We start from the raw sequence: 22,600 nt of genomic DNA, 5'->3' as shown, positions 1-22,600 counted from the left end.
AAGCTAATAAGGAATAGAAACAAATTTGAAAAAAAAAAAAAAAGAAAAGAAAAGATGGGTGGAAGCGCCTTACCAGTTTTGGGTGTCAAACTCAAATCTGTGTCAGAAGAGGAGGACTGTCGACTGTAGGACTTGGAAGGTGAAAAGGAATAAGTTTGGTTTTTCAGAGGGGTTGAGGGTCCTGATGAGTGAGTATTGGGATTGGGATCTTCATTGAAGGGAATCCTGCCAGAAGAAGGTGGAGAAATATTAAGTAATCATGTGCCAAAGGACTTGACAGAAGGCAGCATGATCCAAACACCAGGCAAGTACTGGGGCAGGGCCAGCAGTCATTTCTTAAGTGTGGAGCTGGGTATGAGGCCAAAGACAACCAATCGCTGTTTAACCATTCATCATTCTCCAGATAAATAATTATCTGCATTGAAACAGTTAATAAGCCAAGTAAAAAACCAAAAAAGCATGAAATGACAGACCAAGGGGGTAAAAAATATTAAAAGGAGAAAGAAACAAAGAATAAATATGTGACTGAAAATATTTTCAAATAAATAATGCTTTTTTAAGTCATGAAAGAAAAAAATGATGACTGCAAATGGTGTGTGTAAATATTCACAACCGTTTTTATATTTGCACACACAGATATCTTCAAAAGAAAAATATGTTTCCTTATCCTATAGCAACAAGAGTGCCACAGCTAAAAACAGAGCAGAGAGGGAAATGAATACAGCTACACAGAAACAGTGCATTTTACGCAGAATAGTTGCTTACCTGTTTTCCAATAGCTCTCTTCCACAGATGAAACAGACCCTAGCGTTAACAGGTTTTGCATAGAAAGAAAATGAGCAAACCGGAAGCTTTGGCAGCTATTTCATTTAGAATCCAATTATCAATTTTATTTCTAACCAAATGCAGAAATAATGGCAAAAATACATACTGGAGGATTCTCCTAAAAATTCATAGTATTCGTATACCAGATAGGGTTCTTAGAGGATCTATGGAAGAGACCTTGGAAGCTGCAAGAACACTACACTTTCATGTAGTTAGAGCCTCTCGGCACCTAAATACAGGATTTCTTCACTGCAGCTGGACTTCGAGTGAAAAGAGGAGGAAGCAAAGACTTGAGGTACCTGCCTACGCTACCTGCCTGCCTGCCCTCAGCAGCCACTCTGCCCGTGGCCTGCCTTCCCCAGCTCTGGAGTCTGAGCAGTCTCGTACCAGTATAGATGAGAGTGGGAACAGACACAGAGAAGTTCTGAGTAAGTCGTGAGCCAGTAGCAGTGTGAATTGGGCTGTTGTGAGTCGAGCGGCATCCATGGCTTGGAGGATGAACCAGCGAAGACCTGAGGGAATTTGTGGTCAAAGTGGAAGAAAAGAAAACAATACATACAACAGATAGCAAAGTTATGTTAAAATAATTTCAAAGGAGCTTTAGTTAAGGGAGAGGAATATCTTTTAGTCCCTGGCAAGCAAAAAATAAGTTGAAATAAAAAAAGAATAGCTAAATATTAATTTGTTAGGATATAGTTATAGTTTTAAAGGATCAGATTAATAAATTAGGATTGTGAATAAGCAAAATAGCAAGCAGAATAGTCAGTGGGATTAAATAAGAAAAAGACTAAGATTTGGATTTTAAGTTGCTTTAAAATGTCATTATTTTGATCACCAGAGAGCTTGCTATATGGTATTTTAGGGAGAAAACACTCATAAAAGAGAAAAGTCAAATATAAAGTTCTTCTATTACCTTTGAAACTGAGATATGAATAATTGCTGATATAATTAATTATATTTTTCAATAAAAAAAGTTCAACTAACAGAATTGTTTCTGCCTAGAATCTCAAGACAGGGGTACTTAAGAATATGAAAAATGACAGCATAAAGAGAAATGAGTGAATTGAATGGATATAAGCAGATATAAACACTCCAGTATTCCAGCACACCAACTATTTAGCTGAAAACCAGGTTACACTGGGAACAAAACAAAGCAAGGGGACACTGCCTTTAAAAACACATTAATAAAGCTATGTAAATGTTTTTTGTCTAGCTCTCAAACAGAATATATTATTTAAACTTGAACAGAATTTATTCTTTAAACTACATTCTGAATTGAAATTTTGTAAGATACAACTTACATCCTGCTAGGACCTCATCTATGCGCGTCTATAGATATATTTAGATCAGATACACAAATATACTTTTCTTATATAACATTTAAATTTTTTTTTTTTAAGATTTTATTTATTTATTTTCCCCCCAAAGCCCCAGTAGATAGTTGCATGTCATAGCTGCACATCCTTCTAGTTGCTGCACGCAGGACCTGGCCTCAGCATGGCCAGAGAAGCGGTGCGTCGGTGCGCGCCCGGGATCCGAACCCGGGCTAAGCTACGGGGCCGGCCCTAACATTTAAATTTTTCAAGAAGAAATTTGGCTACAAGGGCATAGTTTCATTGGAGGAAGAAAAAAGGTACATTATATAACTAAGAATCCTGGACTTCACATTAACAATTATTTCACTGTGTAATGCCTTCGTTTATGCACAAGGAGGGGAAAAGAATCATATATGAAAACACTTCTGAAAACTATCATATCTCCATTTTTCAGAATTCAAATTAAAAGTAGGCCAAGAGTCCAACTTTTCTTGGCCTTTTCTCTTCTACTGCCTTGTGAGCATTCCCGACAATCACAATTTATCAAGGTTCAAACATAAGCTATCATTAATTGGTCATAATGGTCTTTCATAGGGTCTACTGAGTACTTTCTGAAAATATCACTGATTTTACAATAGGACAAATGTTTCTGCTTTTTTTGCTAGTTTAAATTAAAAATGTGTTTAATAAAACTGATAAAAATCAAATATCTCATTGGCGACCTATTTGTATACAAACAACTGAGTGAGGTTTTATTTTTTCTTTCTCTGTTGAAGTGACTAATGTAGTTAAAAAGTCTAAGAATCAATGTCATACAAAGGAGAAATTGTAACTGAAGTCTCTTAGAAAACACTTTTTTTAAGTAGAGAAGCAATAAATCATATTTAAATGCACTTTCTACCATCAACATACTTCAGCTACGAAACACCAGAGATTTAATTTGTGCATTACACCAAACATCTAAAAGAAAAAAAAAACTGATGGAGTAGAACACACCATTAATAAAGGTAAAATAAAATGAACACTGTAAAATGTTCACATTATGACATCAAATTAAAATCCAAATACACTAGAGCATAAACATAATGAATTCTTGGAGTTCTAATTCTCATCAGTCTCTTTGCCTGAAAGGTTGCCTTACAATAATACCCTAGTGGTATTTCTAATATTAAATTCATTCAGATGGGAACATAATCCAAACTACCTTTTATCAAATCTCTGTGTAGAATCAACAATGTTATAATTAAATACCAGATAATTATAATCAGCTGAATCATAAAACAATTTTAAACTAGCACCCAAATTGATTCATTATCAAAAATACAAAGCTGGTTGCAATAAAGCAGCCTGAGTACTGAGGTTTTTTTTTTTTTAAAATAACATAACTTAGGTAGTAAGATGCCTTTCAGAAAATCTCAATGAAGCAACTTAAATTCTTCATGGTGTAAATCTTTGATGATTTAAGGCAAATGGCTACAACAAAATGAGAAAGGAGAAAACTTACACAATCTCAGAAGATTTACATTAAGAGAACTCTTCCTGAACGCAGGCAAAATGTATTCCCCTACTGTCCATACAGCATTCTAAGACTCAACATGTATTATAGCTTTCTCTTTCCACTAAGTAATTTAATGAGAAGAGGAAAACTTCAGACATCACAGCTGCAAAAGCCAGGCCCCTTCAGGCAATGCAGGTAAAGCTGGAGGGGGGCAGGAGAAGGAGGAACCCAGGTCTTTACTTAAATTTGCTATGGTAAAAGAAAAAAAGTCTGAATCCCTCAAAAAGTTACACCTGCAATCTGACTTTACCTGTAGCAGCAGGCAGGTCACATCTTTTACAGACATATTTTAAATGGAATATAAAGCAAATTCACTCTTCAGTTTATTTAAAACAATTATTTCACTTGTCAATGTATTTCCAAGTAAAATTAGGCAATATATGTAATACTGTGCTCCCTCTTGTGACTAAAATTTAATCCAAATAACTAAAGGACAGCAGAAAGGAAATAATTAAAAAGAATAAGCTTGGGCCAGCCCCGTGGCTTAGCGGTTAAGTGCTCGCGCTCCGCTACTGGCAGCCCAGGTTCGGATCCCGGGCGCGCACGGACATCCCGCTTCTCTGGCCATGCTGAGGCCGTGTCCCACATACAGCAACTAGAAGGATGTGCAACTATGACATACAACTATCTACTGGGGCTTTGGGGGAAAAAAAAAGGAGGAGGATTGGTAATAGATGTTAGCTCAGAGCCGGTCTTCCTCAGAAAAAGAAGAGGATTAGCACAGATGTTAGCTCAGGGCTGATCTTCCTCACAAAAAAGAAAGAAAGAAAGAATAAGCTTAAGATAAACAGGAAAATCTCATTTTAAAAAAGACTGTAATCGGGCCAGCCCGGTGGTGTAGCAGTTAAGTGTGCCCACTCCGCTTCGGCGGCCCAGGGTTCACAAGTTTGGATCTCGGGCATGGACCAACACATGGCTTGTCAGGCCATGCTGTGGCAGGTATCCCATATAAAGTAGAGGAAGATGGGCACAGATGTTAGCCCTGGGCCAATCTTCCTCAGCAAAAAGAGGAGGATTGGCAACGGATGTTAGCTCAGGGCTAATCTTCCTCACACACACATGCACAAAAGAAAAGACTGTGATTGCTTTCTAGTCAAACTCTTTTTTTACTACTGCTGAAGTGGGAAACATTTCAGGTTTTCTGACTGCAGAATTCTGACTCCCTGATGACACAGAATGGGGGTCAGCAAACTCACACTACAGATAGAATCTATCTTGCCATCTGTTTTGTAAATAAGTCTTATTGGAACATAGCCACGCTCATCGATCACTGCTTTCACACAACAGCAGAAGTGAGTAGTTGCTGTTAGCAAAGACTAAACTATTTACCTGTACCTTCTAGTCATTTACAGAATGTTTGTTGACTTTTGATCTAGAAGAATCTCTAGATCAATGGTTCTCAATGAAAGTACTATCAGCACTGAGGATGGAACAAGTCTTTGCTGTACAGTCAAGAGTCGCTTAATGACAGGGATACGTTCTGAGAAATGTATCATTAGGCTATTCTGTCATTGTGTGAACATCATAGAGTGTACTTAACACAAACTTAGATGGTATAGCCAACTACGCACCCAGATTATATGGAACTAATCATATGGGACCACCACCGTATATGTGGTCCGTTGTTGACTAAAATATTGTTATACGGCACATGACGATACAGAGTTGTCCCCTGCCATGTAGGATAGTCAGCATTTCTAGCCCCCAACAGGATTGTCCCTCTCATCTCAATCATTATGACTGAAAATTTTCATTTCAAACGTTCCCTGCTGACAGCACCACCACCACGTTTAGAATCACTGCCTTAGACACAAATGATGACACATAAGCCAAATCCAGTCAACAGAAGTGTTTCTGTTGGATCACACACAGTTTTTAGAAAACGTATGAGTCTAAATTCCTTTAGATCAAGAGAGGTAAACTGCTTTTTTTGGTAAACACAGATAGAGACTATATGGCTAGTACCTGAAATATTTACCATCTGGTCTTTTACAGAAAATGTCTGCCAAAACAGGCTTTACACAGTCTCCAGTATTCCCTACTTAATCATACCCCGCTATGTTATTTATTTAAACTGCTTGGCCTCTGTAGACATCTGAGTTTGAGACCCCTGCACAAGTCAATCTTTCCTGCTTTCTATACTATGTTGCTAATAATAAGCATAATCGGATTATCAGGTATAGAGTTTGTAGCATTATCCAGAGAATAAGTGAAATCTCACACAACACACAAACATTCATTTATGCTTTAGATACACAGTGTCTAAAGATCTGGAATGAGTTTAATTTTACATTACTTAATTTGAATTTCACATTAAGACAGTATAAATAAAATATTAGGAATATCTAAATGGTTTCAAGCTTCCAGTTTTGATAGTCAACTCTGGTAAGAAAAATCACCATAGAAAGAAATGTACGTTGAATAACCCTACTAAAATGTTTCAAATCCAACGAAAATGTATAGGCTAAAGATAAAAAGCTCCATAAGAACAATTCATGGATTCATACTTACTCCTTCATTTCTTTGGATGGGGAATTACATGCAGGAAGAAACGCTGCTGGGCTACTTAATTTATCCAGAGTACACGCTGTTCCTATGGCTCGTACCACTAACCCAGACTCGCCTTCCAGATCAAAACACTGTAAGTACCCAACAACCGCATTTCCTCTCATTTCAAGTACTTTCAAGCCAATCTTCCTCTGCAGTTCACCTATAAAAAAAGGAAGAAAACTCATTCTGCTTCATATCTCCACATAACATAATTTTAAGCTGGATATGGCAGTAACAGAGTCAAACGAGTCAAAAAATCATAGATCTTTAGAACTTGAAAGGAACCTAAAAGATTATCTGGTTCAGCCTCCTACCTTCAGGGAGGTAAGATATTATTAGCTACATTTACAGATGTGGCAAGTGAGGTTCACTCATTTACCAAATAATTTTTGGATGTGTATTATGTGTCTGGCATTCCTCTTTTCTTTTAAGTGCTAGAGATACAGAGGTGAACAAGATAAAGCCCCAAATCTAGTGGAGTTTATATAATGGGGGGAGAAACAGACAAAAAACAAGTAAACAAATATAAACATTACATATAACATATAATATATATAGCATATATTCTAAAATATCATAATTATAATATATAATACAATATATTTACATATATCACATAATACAAATAGTAGAATGAATATAATACAATATTACATATATAAATACATTAACATTTATATTTTTCTATTTAAAATATATAAAATTATATAACATTTATACTTATTTATTGTCTGACACATATATGTGAGTGTGCGTGTGTGTGTGTGTATATATATATATATATATATACAGTCACACATATAAAAATTTTAGATGGTAAATAAGTTATTCAAAGAAAAGCAATGGGGTAAGAGTCGCAGGGAGGGGTAGAAGGAGCTACAAGCTGTCAGAGAAGGACTATAAAAAGACCACATCTGAAAAAAATCCTTAGAGAGACGACCTAAGCTCTGACTGCAAATAAATGCTAGAGAGACGAAAACTAGAACTCCGTGTCCGACTTCCTTGCTCTGGGCACCTTCCACTATACCACTCCATAAGCACAATTTCCCTTTACTACCTAGCTGAGCAGGAACTATAAGCTTCTGATTCAGACTTCTTCTTGTTCTAAGACAGCAAAGCATGTGCGTTCAGGAGGATGGGGCCTGGGGTAGGGAATCAGTCACCTACAACTCTCAGTCTTCATTGTAAAATTTCAGGTGGCATATCAAAAGGAAGTGAAAAATTTGGGAGTATTAAGTCAATCAGTAATGAAGTTATTTTTTTAAATACCTGACATTAAAGAAATGAGTCTCTGTCTGGCCTCATTTGATGCCCTTGGTGTGCGAATTCGATCAATCCATTGATACTCTGGGTCTTCATTGACCACAAGTTCTTCTACAAATCCATGAATTATTACAGCTCTATAGCACTTTGGAATAGATGTTGCTGTTAAAAGAAATTGTCTATTATGTTCATATTTGTCACAAGGTTAAATCCAATTTTTTAAAACTAAGTTCTTATCTTTTGGCTATATAGTACAAGAATATCTTTTACTGTGATAATCTCAGTGTAATTATAATAATACTTTCAATTAAAAAGTCTTCTAAGCTCCATTTTACCCTTAAAAATAATCATTTTCTTTCATGAGGCCTCTCACCTTTCTCATGTAACCATAGTAGATATAAATTGTACTTTTATAATTTAGAAAACATCTACAGACTATCTTAAACAGCACTCAATACAAAGTTTAAAAAACCAAAATCAAAGTCAGCTAACAGATTATTATATAAATAGGTAGAAAGCAAATAATGAATAGAAAAATCTTTAATTATTACAAGTCCTTTGAAAAAGTTCTGTACACCACATACTGCAGTCTCAAAATGAAACCATTACCTTCCTGACATATTATGAAGAGTCACACACCTGCAGTTTCTAATAATTCACGGTATACGGCTAACTGGTTCAGTAGTACTGAACCAGTACTTAACAGACTCATTTAATACATAAAACACCAAACGTCATTGGATTTAAGTAAGATCTGGTCAGATTCAAAAAGAGGAGAACCTGAGAACACCTACACCAAACCAGTTTCTTAAAATAGACATTCATGTCTGGAAGCTAACTCAACTACCTAGGAGTTTTCAACCCTATTAATCCAGGCTGGCTATAAATTGCCCAGATCTGCCCAATTCTGACCCATATTTCATGGCATTCACAGGGCTCCACCTCCAAAATTACCTATGTAATTTTGTTTTTGTTGTTGTTCTTGTTTGTTTATCTGAGCAGCCAGAAGAATGGAATTACTTTTTTTTTTCTTTTTTTGCTGGGAAAGATTCGCCCTGAGCTAATATCTGTTGCCAATCTTTCTCTCTCTTTTTTTTCTTTTCTTCCCAAAGCCCCAGTACATAGTTGTTTATTCTAGTTGTAAGTCCTCCTAGTTCTTCTATGTGAGTCACCGCCACAGCATAGTTATGGACCAACGAGTGGTGTGGTTCCGCACCTGGGAATGGAATCCGGGCCGCCAAAGTGGAGCACGATGAATCTGACCCACTAGGCCTTCAGGGCTGGCTCAGAAGTCTGTGTAATTTGGGAGAGCACCACAGTGCTTGGCTATAGTGCTCTGCTCCTATCTTTGTGTCCTATACTAGTATAGGACTTTTCAGTGTCCTGTACTAGTATAGGACTTTTCAGTGTCCTGTACTAGTATAGGACTTTTCAGTGTCCTGTACTAGAGGATACCACCACTGGATTTTTCTTTTTTTTTTTTTGGACAGTTATACAAAGTTTAATATAGTTATATCTTTTACACATCTGACAAAAGTAACTTGTCTAATTTATGAAAGAAAAGTTTAATAGTAATAAAATATTAATCTCAGTGAAAGTAATAAAACAAATATGTGAAAATTACTTTAGAGCTTGTGTTTCATAGATGTTGACCTACTGGTACAAGAGTTAAACCCACATTAGATGAGTGGCTGCAAGCTTTTCCTACCATAAGTTGGTGCCCAATAATTATGCTTTTTAAGGCCATTGGAGACTTCTGCAAGATACACACGTCCACCCACCACAAATGGCTCCACAACTCCACTGTCTGGTTTTAGACAGCCCATTTAAATTAAGTCTAAATATGATACACACGTAGCCTCATCGAATTTGTTTCCCTAAATGAAGATACGAGAGTGTGGGATTTGTTTTCATTGATTGAGAAAGTGCAACAAGTCCTTCTTCCTCTATGTTGTTGCTGAACACTGACAGCCCGCTGACACCTAGGTAGTGTAGTCTGTTGTTCAGATACAGGGCATCACCTGTTTTATACCACAGTTTTTTATATCATGCTTACACACGTGTCGCTCAACAAGGCAGTGATCTTCTCTCAACATGGGGCCTAGATGAACTCGGGGCTCCTCCTGTTTGCCATACAGTATAGGTCGGTTTAGGCTATCCCCTTAATTGTTTGGTTTTGAGTTAGGACTGTAGCAAATGCTATCACACTTTCCATTCCCAGATCACAGTCACCTCGATGTAATTTCTCTGAGGATAAATGAATTTGTAGCATTGCAGCAAAACATTCCACCTTTATTTTCAATCTTATTTCCAGTCATTCTTAGGTATTTCAGAGTTGTATTCTTATATGGTGCTTTAACAATCAATTCTCCACCTTCAGACCCAATAATATTAAATATAAGGTTTAAGTAAATGAGATTAAGTTGTTTCATTAATATGCAGATTCTTCTATAAAATTCTGGAAAGAATCCCAAACTCTTCACGTATTACTCTTTCTACTGGCATTAACTGACTGTTCCCAGCAATGTTTCATGGAATTCTTTCTAAACACGTTTGTGGGTGGGGTGGATGTTGAAGCAGGGACTGGAGAAGGGGCTGAAGTAGGGGTAGGAGGGAGGGAACAGCCAGCCCGGGCAGCCTCCCCGTGGACACCTCCCTGTGGCCACAGTGACGTTGTCGTGATGACCACATGCACACGCATGCCCCACCAGATTTTTCTAACAAAAACTTCTATAAACTTGTAAAAAATTAGACACCATTTACTTTAAAATCAGATAAATGGTCCCCAGAGCTACAGTAATTGTTTCTGAAAAATTAATAATTTTCTCTTTGGCATTAAAACCAAAGTACAATAGGGTTTCCATTAGCCTTCTGAAATATTAACTTGATTTCCCACATTTAACAGTTATTAAATTTCCTGTTAAATGAGTAATAAAATGTATTTACTTACTGCAAAAGAATTTGACTCCACATGACGATTGCCTAAATCGATTTAAATCATTGAAGAGATCTACTTTGACAACTACATTGATTTCCCCACGGATACCTATAATTTCAAAAGGAAAATCAAGTTTCTACCTTAAGAAATACAATACAATTAAATAACCAAGCAAATAAATGTCAATTAATGATTTTAAAATAATGTATCAATCATAACAGCAATGCTAACTTTGCTTCCTCATTACTTTCATTCTAAGTGGTTTCTTTATTTTCTGAAGAACATGTATGCATTAGAGAATGAATAATTTTCATTTTTACCACAAGTCGCCACTTACTATAACCGAGACTGACTGGAAAGGAGTCCCATTTAAACTGATAATGACGATGATGGTGATGACGATAACATTTGCTGAGCACTTGCTAGAGCATAATGTTCTAAATGCTTTATGTGTAGTATCTCATAGTGCCCACACCAACCCAGTGAGGTAATTTCTGTAGTATTATTACTCCCATTTCACAGAGGAAGAAATTAAAGTTTAATAAAAGAAAAATAATTTGCACAGTATTATTAGCTGGTAAGCGGTGGAACCAGGATTAAGAGTCAGACCTTTATTATCCCAGAGTAAATGCTCTTAACAACTAATGTAAGAATCTGATTTAACACAAAAGAAATTTTATTCTTTTCAATGAATAATAAGTTAAAATAAGCTAAGAAATTCCAAGAGTAAGGGTTTTTCAGAAAATATCTAACAAATAAAAATGACCCAGCCCCTATCTCTAAACATTTACTAAATATTTTTACTTGACCGTCTTGACTTCATGCCAAATTTATACTTATGGAGGAAGACTTTCTAAGAAGAGTGACCTGCTCACGTACCCATTGAAATAATAAGAGATTACATTACTAACAAAGGACCATATATTAAACGAACTATAAACAATATTTAATATAAAATGTTTAGAAAATTCATTCATTCATATAGCTATTGTCTTTAAATAATCCAGCCCAGATTAATTCTCCAGTGGCTTTTTTTACTGGTAATTTAACATTTGACCGGATTTATTTCCTGATTACAAAGATAATACCTATATACTGTAGAAAATACAGAAAAAAGCAAAAGAGGACAAAGGAAAAACAGGATTCTAGTCCAGAAATGAAACTATCCAAGGATAAACATTTTAGCATGTATTCTGCCCACTTATCTAATGACATCATAATATGCAATTCTTTTGTTTCTAAACAATTTGGGATCACCCTATAATGTTTTATAATCTGAATTCTGCAATTCATAATATATCATGCACATTTCCTTATGCCACTGCATTCTGAAAACATGCTTTTTGTTCTGGCTGTATAACTTACGGTCTATATATGCTCTAATTTATTTAAGTAAATCCTGTTTTCCATTTTAGACATTAGTAAGTAATAACAGAATATAAATAGTATCACAATATACTTATACATAAATCTCAGCAAACATCTTATTTTATTATAATAAACTACTATTGCCAGGTCAAAAAATGTAAAATAGGCAGAAAGATGCAAGACTGTAGAGAGAAGCATCTGCCAGTTCCTTATGGGTCCATTTGCCATTCTAAAGAGACAGCATATTTTTAGGCTAGCTGTTCTCAAACTTTTTGATCACAGGACCTCTTCACAAACTTAAAAATTATTGAGGACATCAAAGAGTTTTTGTTTATGTGGATCATATCTATCAATATTTACCATATTATATATTAAAATTGAAACTGAAAACAGTATTTACTACTTAATTTAAATAATAATAAATCCATTTACTACTTAATTTAAATAATAATAAATCCATTTGTGTTATATAAACAACATTTTTTATAAAAATAACTGTATTTTGAAAAAAAAATTTAGTGATAAGAGTGGCATGGTGTTACATTTTTGCAAATCTCTATAACGTCTAGCTTAATGGAATACAGATTCTCATTTCTGTTCTACATTCCATGTGTGGTAACATCATACATCATAAAATCTCTAGAAGACTCCATTGTACACTTGTAAGAAACTGAGAATAAAAATGGCAAATGACATACAAGTATTCTGCTGAAAACAGTTCTCATCTCACTTCATAGAATCTGTGCAAGTATCTATGGACCACACTTCGGAAACCCCGCTTCGACTAACAAAAAGCCTCTGAAGAATTTTTAAGCAGAAAAATGTCAATATTATCTATTTGAAAATATGTTTTACAAACAGAGAGTACCAACATTAGATAATTTTTAAGTAATGCATTCACTTACTATATTGTACAAATTTAGCAGGCATTATTTCAAATTATGTTGAGAAATGTAACAATTCTACCAATGATACTTTACTATTACATGTTGATAAAAAAGAGACACCTTTTAAAGATACATATTTTAAAACCACCAAGTGTAACACCTAAGTCTTTAAGGATAAATTAAAAAGGTGGTGATTTATTTTCTTAAAATATACTCCTTACCATGTATGGTATCATAAATTGGAAACCATCCTGAGATGACTGTTGCAGCTTCACTGTACAGCAGAGGATCAATATCAATGTACACTTTACCAATGGCATCATTGGCACTATAAGTATCATGGTCAAGAACTGTGATCTGTAGAGGTTCATCTTGTAAATCTTCATCATCCACCTAAAAGTATATCTTAAAATTAAATCTTATAATTTAAAAATCTTCATTACCATAAATGTATACATATACCAAATGTAAAAGATTGCTTATGTCTGAAAAATCAAATCTTATAGATTTACCTCTAAGCACAAAGGTAGAGGGATTAATATACATACAAAAAGTTATAACTCCTTTTTCTACACAAGATGCCAAATTTCTGGGAGGGAAAAAAAAGTATAGTTTACCTCCAAGCACAAAGTTAAGATGATTCACACACAAAAAGTGTTAGGTTTTAATTCCTCTTCCTACATATTATTCTGTGTTTTACTACTCTACCTATGGTATCCAGCAAAAATGCTTAAGGAATATCATAACAGAGTCCATATATTACCTACAGAAAGTAAGCATGCTAATGAGCACAATGACACCATAATTTCTACAGACAATTTCAGAGAATAAAACTGCAAGCAAAAGTAACATATTATTTGTAAGTGAAAACAACTTTAAGTTCATGAAATAAATGTCTACCCTCTCTCCTTTTATTTACTCATTACCAAGTACTTATCATGTTCCAAGTACTGTACCAAAGAGAGACTGCAATGGACTGAATGTCTGTGTCCCCTGAAAATTCATATGTCAAAGCCTTAATCCCCAATAGGATGGTATTTGGAGATGCGGCCTTAGGGAGGTAATTAGGTCATGAAGGTGGAGACCTCATGAATGAGATTAGTATCTTTATAAGAAGAGACAGGGAAAGATAATCTTTCTTCCCACCATGTACGGACACAGCCAGAAGATGGCCATCTGCAAACCAGAAAGTGGGTCCTCATCCCAACCAACCATGATGGTACCCTGATCTCAGCATCCAGAACAGTGAAAAATAAAATGCTATTGTTTAAGCCACCAGTCTCTGGTCTTCTGTTATAGCAGCCCAAACTGACTATGACAAAGAACAAGGCAAAAAAAGACTTCTCCCTCATGGAAGACACGTTAACTATTTTGGCTGCCATCCTCTGGATACCATGCCATTCTCTAATTTGCCAGTACCCCTCATCAAATATAGCAGCTAGATGGAAGACAGTATGAGAGATAGTAATGAGACTAGGACAGAATACAAAAGGATTATTTCCTATAACTAAAATATTAAAAAACTTTTTATTTTTTTTTGAATTTTTATTTATTTATTTTTTCCCCCAAAGCCCCAGCAGATAGTTGTAGGTCATAGCTGCACATCCTTCTAGTTGCTGTATGTGGGATGCGGCCTCAGCATGGCCAGAGAAGCGGTGCGTCGGTGAGTGCCCGGGATTGAACCTGGGCCACCAGCAGTGGAGCGCACGCACTTAACCACTAAGCCACGGGTGTGGCCCTTAAAAAACTTTTTAAATGTGCCTATGAATGTTTGTCATTACAGCAGACATACCATACTATTAATTAAGACTGAGTTTGTGGTTAACTAAAATCTCTATATTTTCCTTACATATGCTTTGGTCAAGTGATATCTCTGCAATCCTTATACTTTGGTTAAAGTTTTTAAACTGAATTATGAAACATTATGCCTTTCTCCATTCCTTTTTAATTTCTTGTTGATTTTAGGCTAACAATCCAACCTCTGAAGATTATTTTAAGAATTAAATACATGAAGAATTATTGTTGATATCATTGATATGATAATATAACTGGATGATTTGTTTTAAAAAAGGGGTCTTTCTCTATAAAAGAGACACAATTAAAAATTTAGGGATAAAATCACATAGTATCTTTAATTTGCCTTAAAATATTCCTGCCTCTCCCCCCAAAAATGGGGGGTAGGGTAGCAAATGAAACAAGAACAGCAGAATGTAGACAACTTTGGAAGGTAAAGGTAAAGATAGGTGACAGATAGATGGTTCAACATACTAATCTGTCTAGTTGCTTGCATGTTTGAAAATTTCCATAATGAAATGTCAAAATAAAACAATGCTTTTGAATTCCAATCCATTCTGAATCACTTGTCATCAACGGCATTCTCTCTACCACTACTGCATTACTATACATTTAATAGAAAGGAGTCATAAACTAAGCCATTAACCATTCCTCCAAAGACATCCCCCCAATTTCTAACTCTATTAATAACATTTTTGTGTACATTTATTCAATCACCTACACATCTACCTATGAGTACTATCATCTTATCTCAAGAGACACTAAGGTATCCCTTCCCTGATATTATAGTGCTCCACACCAACTGAGTGACTAGAAACAGTTCATAATACACACAGATAACTAATAATATGAAAAATCTGAATAGAGAAGTTTAGGAATTAACTTTAATTAAGAATATTTAATAGATTAAATGAACCAATTTCAAACCAATTTAAACCAATAAACTGAACCAATTTCAATGATAAAATATTATAAATTAAGACTTTCTCAGAAATGTTTCAAGTGTTTAAAAATTTTAGCTACACAGGAAGACGCCCAGATAAAAGACTACATTTCCTAGCCTCCTTTGCAACTAATGAGATATAAGCATAAGTCATTACTTAGAGCTAGACAGGGTGCGGAAAAACTTAAACAGGGCTTGCTCAGCTGAAAAGTGTAAGTTTAATTCACCACCACTCCTCCTGTACTCCCCTTCATTCAAGCTCCTTCTTCCAGCCTGGAACACTGACCTGAACTAGAACTCCAGCTGCTAACTTGGAGGCTAAAGTGACCTTGAGTATGGAAGCCACAGGCTATGGGTGACAGAAGAGAAAGACAGAAGGATCCTCCATGACTGCGTGGAGCTACCAAAAGACGCTTAGACTGCCTGGCTCAACACATCTTTTACATGAAAGAAAACTAAACATCTATTTTTTTAAGACATTATTTGAGAGTTCATGACATACATAACTGAACACAATTCACAACTGATAAACATGGTAACTCCAAATACAAAGTTTCAGAACATTTTTCACATAATATACACTATTATTAAAAGTACTAGCCAAAATACTAAATTTTAAGGGAGGTGGCTGGTAACTTTAGTTACTAAAGCTCATTAATATCATAAAAATCTCTTACTTCAGAGAAGTACAAATACATTATATTTTTTTCTAGTATTGTGTCATCAATAAAATGAAATATCCATTTTCTTAAATATTAATGTCCTATTATCATGAAAATTACTAGTACATAAAGCCTGCCTCCTTCTACCATTCCAGTAACAATGTAAGTGATCCAGAGCATTTGTTTTTAACCATTTCTAGGTTATGGGAAAAAGAAAAAGCCATGAAAATGAAGCTACATAAGCATTTAAATGTTTTGCTAGGGTAATGAAGATGCACTTTGTAATTCTTATTCCATCTGAAATCATGTAAGCAAGTTACTTTAATTACTTTCAGTGACTCATATATTCCACATTTTTACCTCAATAATATAGTTTAAAATGGCACAACAGACTTAATACATGTACAATATTTTATGGGTCTTTCAAAATACATGTCATTTTGGAAACTAAAAAAAAATTTGTAGATACACAAAAGAAAACAAAAAGGGAATCAAAATGCCCCACAACAAAAAAATCAACACAAACGAAGAACAGAATTGTAGGATTCATACTTCCTGATTTCAAAACTTACTACAAAGTTACAGTAATCAAAAAGTATGGTAATGGCATAAGGATAGACACACAGACCAATGGAATAGAATTGAGAGTCCAGACATTAACCCACACATCTTATGTCCAACTGACTTCTGACAAGGGTGCCAAGACCATTTAATGGGGAAAAAACAGTCTCTTCAACAAATGGTGCTGAAACAACTGGATTTCCATATGCAAAAGAATGAAGTTGGACCCTTACCTCACACCATTACAAAAATTAACTCAAAATGGATCAATGACCTAACTATAAGAGCTAAAACCTTAAAACTCTTAGAAGAAAACATAGGGGTAAATCTTCATGACCTCAGATTTGGCAATGGATTCTCTGCATTGACACCAAAAGCATGAGCAATAAAAAAATTGATAAACTGGATTTCATCAAAATTAAAAACTTTTATGTATCAAAGAAAATTATCAAGAAAGTGAAAAGACAACCTACTGAACTCAAGAAAATAACTGCAAATTATATATCTGATAATGGTTTAATATTCAGAATATAAAAAGAACTTCCACAACTCAACAACAAAAAGATAAACAACCCACAACCCACTAGCTGGGAGAGAATATTTGCAAAACATACATCTGACAAGGGGTTGATCTCCATAATATATAAAGAACTCACACAACTGAACAACAAAAAAACAAACAACCCGATCAAAAAATGGGCAGAGGAAATGAAGAGACACTTCTCCAAAGAAGATATACAGATGGCCAATAGGCACATGAAAAGATGTTCAACATCATTAATCATCGGGGAAATGCAAATCAAAACAACACTAAGATATCACCTCACACCTGTTAGAATGGCTATAATCACCAAGACAAAAAACAACAAATGTTGGAGAGGATGTGGAGAAATGGGAACCCTCATACACAGCTAATGGGAATGCAAACTGGTGCAGCCTCTATGGAAAACGGTATGGAGATTCCTCAAAGAATTAAAAATAGAGATGCCCTATGATCCAGCCATCCCACTACTGGGAATCTATCCAACGAACCTGAAATCAACAATCCAAAGAGGCTTATGCACCCCTATGTTCACTGCAGCATTATTCACTATAGCCAAGAAGTGGAAGCAACCTAAGTGTCCCTCGACTGACTATTGGATGAAGAAGATGTGGTATATATATACAATGGAATACTACTCAGCCATAAAAAAAAGACAAAATCGTCCCATTTGCAACAACATGGATGGGCCTGGAGGGTATTATGTTAAGTGAAATAAGCCAGAAAGAGAAAGACAAACACTGTATGATCTCACTCATATGTGGAATATAAACCAACACATGGACAGAGAAAACTGTATTGTGGTTACCAGGGGCAATGGGGGTAGGGGGTGGGCACAAGGGGTGAAGGGAGACATATATATGGTGATGGACAAACAAAAATGTACAACCCAAAATTTCACAATGTTATAAACTATTAAAACATCAACAAAATAAATAAACAACCCAACTTAAAAGTAGGCAAAGGACTTGAATAGACAGTTTTCCAAAGAAGATCTACAAATGGCCAATAAGCACATAAAAAGATGGTCAACATTATTAGTCACTAGAGAAATGCAAATCAGAACCAATGAGATACCACTTCACGTCTACATTCTTCGTATTAAGCTGGTCACCAAGTCCCGGTAAGTCTACTGCCATAACGTCATCTCCAAATATCTTCTTTGGAAGGTTAAAGTAGGAGATAGTTCAAAGTAAAAGAAACGCAAATGGTCCTTAGCCACAGAAATCATAAGTTGCTTCATTCAAAATAAAAACGCCTCATTCATAATTACAACTATACAGTGACTATCACTTCAGACCTACTAGGATGGCTTACAGTTTTTTAAAAAAACATAAAATAACAAGTGTTGACAAGGATATGGAAAAACTAGAACTCTCATACATGCCAGTGGGAATGTAAAATGGTATAGCCACTTGTGGAAAACAGTTTGGCAGTTCCTCAAAAAGCTAAATAGAATTTGCCATAAGACCCAGCCATTCCACTTCTACCCAAAAGAACTGAAAACAAGGACTCAAACAGATACTTGTACATCAATGTTCATTGCAGCATTATTCACAATAGCCAAATGGCAGAAATAACCCAAGTGTCCATCAGTAGATAAATGGGACAAACTGCGGTATATATATGAACAATGGAATATTATTCAGCCATAAAAAGGAATGAAATTCTGATACATGCTACAACATGGATGAAACTTGAAAACATTATGCTAAATGAAAGAAGCCAAACACAAAAGGACAAATACTTATGATTCCACTTATATGAAATATCTAACATAGGCAAATTCAAAGATACACGAAGTAGATTGGGGGTTACCAGGAGCTGGGGAAAGGAGGGAATGGGGATTTATTGCTGAATGAATACAGTTTCTGTTTGGACTGATAAAAAAGTTTTGGAAATAGTGGTGATGGTTGCACAACACTGTGGATGTAATTAATGCTATTGACTTGTATACTTAAAAATGGTCAAAATGGCAATATTTATGACATATATTTTTTACCACAACTAAAAAAATTCTTTTAATCTGTACATTGTTCTTAAGTGATTTTTGGTATATGCTAAAACCAGAGAAAATTATTTCAATAATAATATAATACCTCTAAGGAATTCTATTTTTTTTAATCTGGGTTCTCATATTCATATACTATATTTTCTTAACTATAACATAATTTTTTAAAAACTCAATATTCCTAGGAAATGTTTTTATGGTGCAGAAAAACTACTATACCTGAAATAAAAGGTACGCTTATCACTCCTGGGGAAAAGGGTCACCGCAAAAATGCTGACATTTAAAAACTTACCTCAAATTTAAACCATTCTGAGTTCCACTGAGGGTTGAGGGACTTGAGATACACATCTGTTTTAAAGGTAGTATTACCAAATTTTACCTAAAAACAAATAAGAAACAATTCAAATATAAATAACAAAAATGTGAATCAAAATAAAATTTAATGTCAGCCACCAAAAGGAGGATTAACCATGGAGGGGATAAAAGACAACTGTTCCCTGAGACAACAAGGAAGAAAGCACAGATGGGTCCAGGTAAGTTTGCAGAATACATCTGGAAAAAGAGATTACCCACTGTTCTGCCTGACTAGCTCTACAGTGAAATTAAAAACATAGACCATTCAGTATGGAGGAAGGAGTCAGTATGGCCTTTACTAAACTCAACCTCAAACAAAAGAGGAAAGTCTTAAGAGCGGAGGGCCAGCAAAAATAAAATGCGAAGGTAAAAAGGCCAGCTGACTCTCAGTCTACTCTCACACTCTCACAGCGCACAGTGATCGGCAATAAACCACGGTCATGAAGGGTTTTATGTTTCTCTCTTCAGGGACAATGAAAGCGATGGATGGAGAGACTATCTTATTTCACAGCCAGTCTTGGCAGCCACTAAATCATGAAGATCCAAAAATAGGTGAAAAAGAAATAAAGAAGGCAGAAAGCAGACTAATCCCTGGGACTTGCTTCCAACAAAGAGGAGATTGTGAAACCTCAGACTGGACTTGAGAAGTGGTCAGGAAGCTTAAGAGCTAATTTCCTCAATTTCTAACAAGTTCCTACAAAGCAATAAGAAAAGATCAACAAAGCAACAGAAAAATGGGCAAAGGACATGAACAGACAATTCAAAGAAATGGAAATAAAGATGTCTTTCAAATATATCAAGAAATGATCAACCTCATTCATACCAAAAGAAATGCAAATTAAGCCAACACTTTTACTTATCAGATTGGCAAAGATCAAAAAGTTTGAAAACAGTGTTAGTGGGGCACTCTCATACTCTGTTGGTAGGAGTGTAAATCAGAACAATTTCTACAGAGTGCAGTTTGACCATGAATATCAAAACTTTAAATGCCTATATCCTCAGAGAGACATGGGCAATGACATATATAAGCAGCATTATAGTAGCAAAAGATTAGAAATAACCTAGATGTCTATCAATTTAGAACTGGTTAAATTAAGTATGATAAAGCCACATAATGCAGTGTGTGCAATGCTAAATAGAAGACTGAAGCAGTTCTCTATGCATGGAACAACACCCAAGATACATCTGTCTACTGCAGAACAGTGTGCAGGGCATTCTTTGTGGAGAAAAAAGTAACAAAATGTTATAAAGCATATAACAAATGCCTATATATGCACAAATTATTTCTAGAAGGATATACAAGAAATGTTAACAGCGGCCACGAGAAAGAATGGAACAGATGGGTTAAAGGAAAGGCCACGAGAGGCTGACTCGTTTTGTACCTTTTGAATTTTGAACCATGCACATATATTACCTTTTTTTTTTTCTCGTGAGGAAGATTAGCCCTGAGCTAACGTCTGTTGCGAATCCTCCTCTTTTTTGCTGAGGAAGATTCGCCCTGGGCTAACATCCATGCCCATCTTCCTCTACTTTATATGGGACGCCACCACAGCATGGCTTGACAAGCGGTGCGTCAGTGCGCGCCCGGGATCTGAACCTGCGAACCCTGGGCCGCCAAAGCAGAGTGAGCGCACTTAACCGCTACATCACCGGGCCGGCCCCATATATTACCTATTTTTTAAATGTATTATTTTAAAATTCAAAAACAACAAAAATTAAAATAAGATTCAAATGTCAAAACTTTATTTTGATTCAAATTATAGCATTCTGGATCTACTTCCAGGAATTTATCCTAAAAAAGCACTTTCACATGAGGCCCCCTCCCAAAAAATATACAAAAACCTAAATAGTCATTCAACAGGAAAGTGAATAAATCACAAGCTCCCTACTAAAGAAGCAAGTCGATTATACGTAGTGTCATGGGAAGATGTCAATGACATAATAACTGAAAAAACCAAGAAACAGAATATATAAAGTATGATTACATTCATTTCTAAAAATATGATATGCAAAAGTTTTTTTTTTTAAAGGAGGGGAGAAAGAGTAGATGAACACATGCTAAAAAATTGACAGCAATTATCTCTGAAGAAGGGACTGAGAGGGTTAAGCAATACAATACAGTGTAGAAAGTAAGAAGTAAGGGGTTTTCAAGTTTTACTTCTGAGTATTGGAACCTTTTGCAATGGGAGCTATTCACGTATTACTTGCATAAGTTTTTTTATTTTAAATCATAAATGTGAAAGAAATGAAACTTGAGGGAAAAGAAATCTGAGAATAGAGGTTACTGCTCATTTACTAATCTAATTTTCATTATATTTCAATATTCAAAATATCAAAGAAATACTTATTGTTTAATTTGCCTAAAAATTGCTTAATTTGAAGCAAAATGTTAGGATTTATAAAACCATTCAAAACCACTCAAAACCCAAATGTACTTCAGGGTTTTGGCTCAATTGCCAAAAACAGCATATCATTTTTTTTTTTTTTTTTTTTAAAGATTTTTTTTTTTTTATTTATTCATTTTTTCCCCCCAAAGCCCCAGTAGATAGTTGTATGTCGTAGGTTCACATCCTTCTAGTTGCTGTACGCGGGACTCGGCCTCGGGTTGGACGGAGATGTGGTGCCTCGGGGCGCGCCCGGGATCCGAACCCGGGCCGCCAGCATCAGAGCGCGCGCACTTAACCGCTAAGCCAGGGAGCCGGCCCCAGCATATCATTTTTTTAAAGATTTTTTTTTATTTATTTTTATTTTTTCCCCCCAAAGCCCCAGTAGATAGTTGTATGTCATAGCTGCACATCCTTCTAGTTGCTGTATGTGGGACTCGGCCTCAGGATGGACGGAGAAGTGGTGCCTCGATGCGCACCCGGGATCCGAACCCGGGCCACCAGCATTGCAGCGCACGCACTTAACCACCAAGCCACAGGGCCGGCCCGAGCATATCATTTTTTAATTTATGATTTCAGAGCCCTCCTCAGTTTTGTCCCACTATACCATAGTGCTATATTGTGCCTTGTTTGTTTTTTTGGTCA

The 22,600-nt window shown here is 35.6% G+C and overlaps 1 protein-coding gene and 1 pseudogene across 8 annotated transcripts in view; both read right to left on the bottom strand.

Annotated features, from left to right (window-relative positions):
- The window catches only part of C2CD5 (C2 calcium dependent domain containing 5), a 91,716-nt gene that overhangs the window by 62,671 nt on the left and 6,445 nt on the right, over positions 1-22,600 (bottom strand). For 6 of the 8 annotated variants that reach the window (XM_087442683.1, XM_004435449.3, XM_087442680.1 and 3 more), the window contains exons 3-8: positions 19,510-19,596; positions 12,927-13,098; positions 10,463-10,558; positions 7,519-7,674; positions 6,211-6,409; positions 74-225 (exon numbers count right to left, since the gene is read on the bottom strand). In XM_087442683.1, the coding sequence (XP_087298809.1) occupies positions 74-225; positions 6,211-6,409; positions 7,519-7,674; positions 10,463-10,558; positions 12,927-13,098; positions 19,510-19,596 (862 nt within the window). Of the gene's footprint in view, positions 1-73; positions 226-1,212; positions 1,308-6,210; positions 6,410-7,518; positions 7,675-10,462; positions 10,559-12,926; positions 13,099-19,509; positions 19,597-22,600 lie in introns of those variants that run through there. The other 2 variants (XM_087442684.1, XM_087442685.1) reach the window with 1 other exon arrangement.
- LOC147914779 (leucine-rich repeat-containing protein 34 pseudogene) lies at positions 9,008-10,450 on the bottom strand (annotated as a pseudogene).

Source organism: Ceratotherium simum, chromosome 17 (genome assembly GCF_057802395.1).
Source record: "Ceratotherium simum simum isolate JZ-2026a chromosome 17, ASM5780239v1, whole genome shotgun sequence".
Classification (NCBI taxonomy): Eukaryota; Metazoa; Chordata; class Mammalia; order Perissodactyla; family Rhinocerotidae; genus Ceratotherium; species Ceratotherium simum.
Note: the sequence above shows the minus strand (reverse complement) of the source record. Positions and strands in the feature narration are given on the sequence as shown.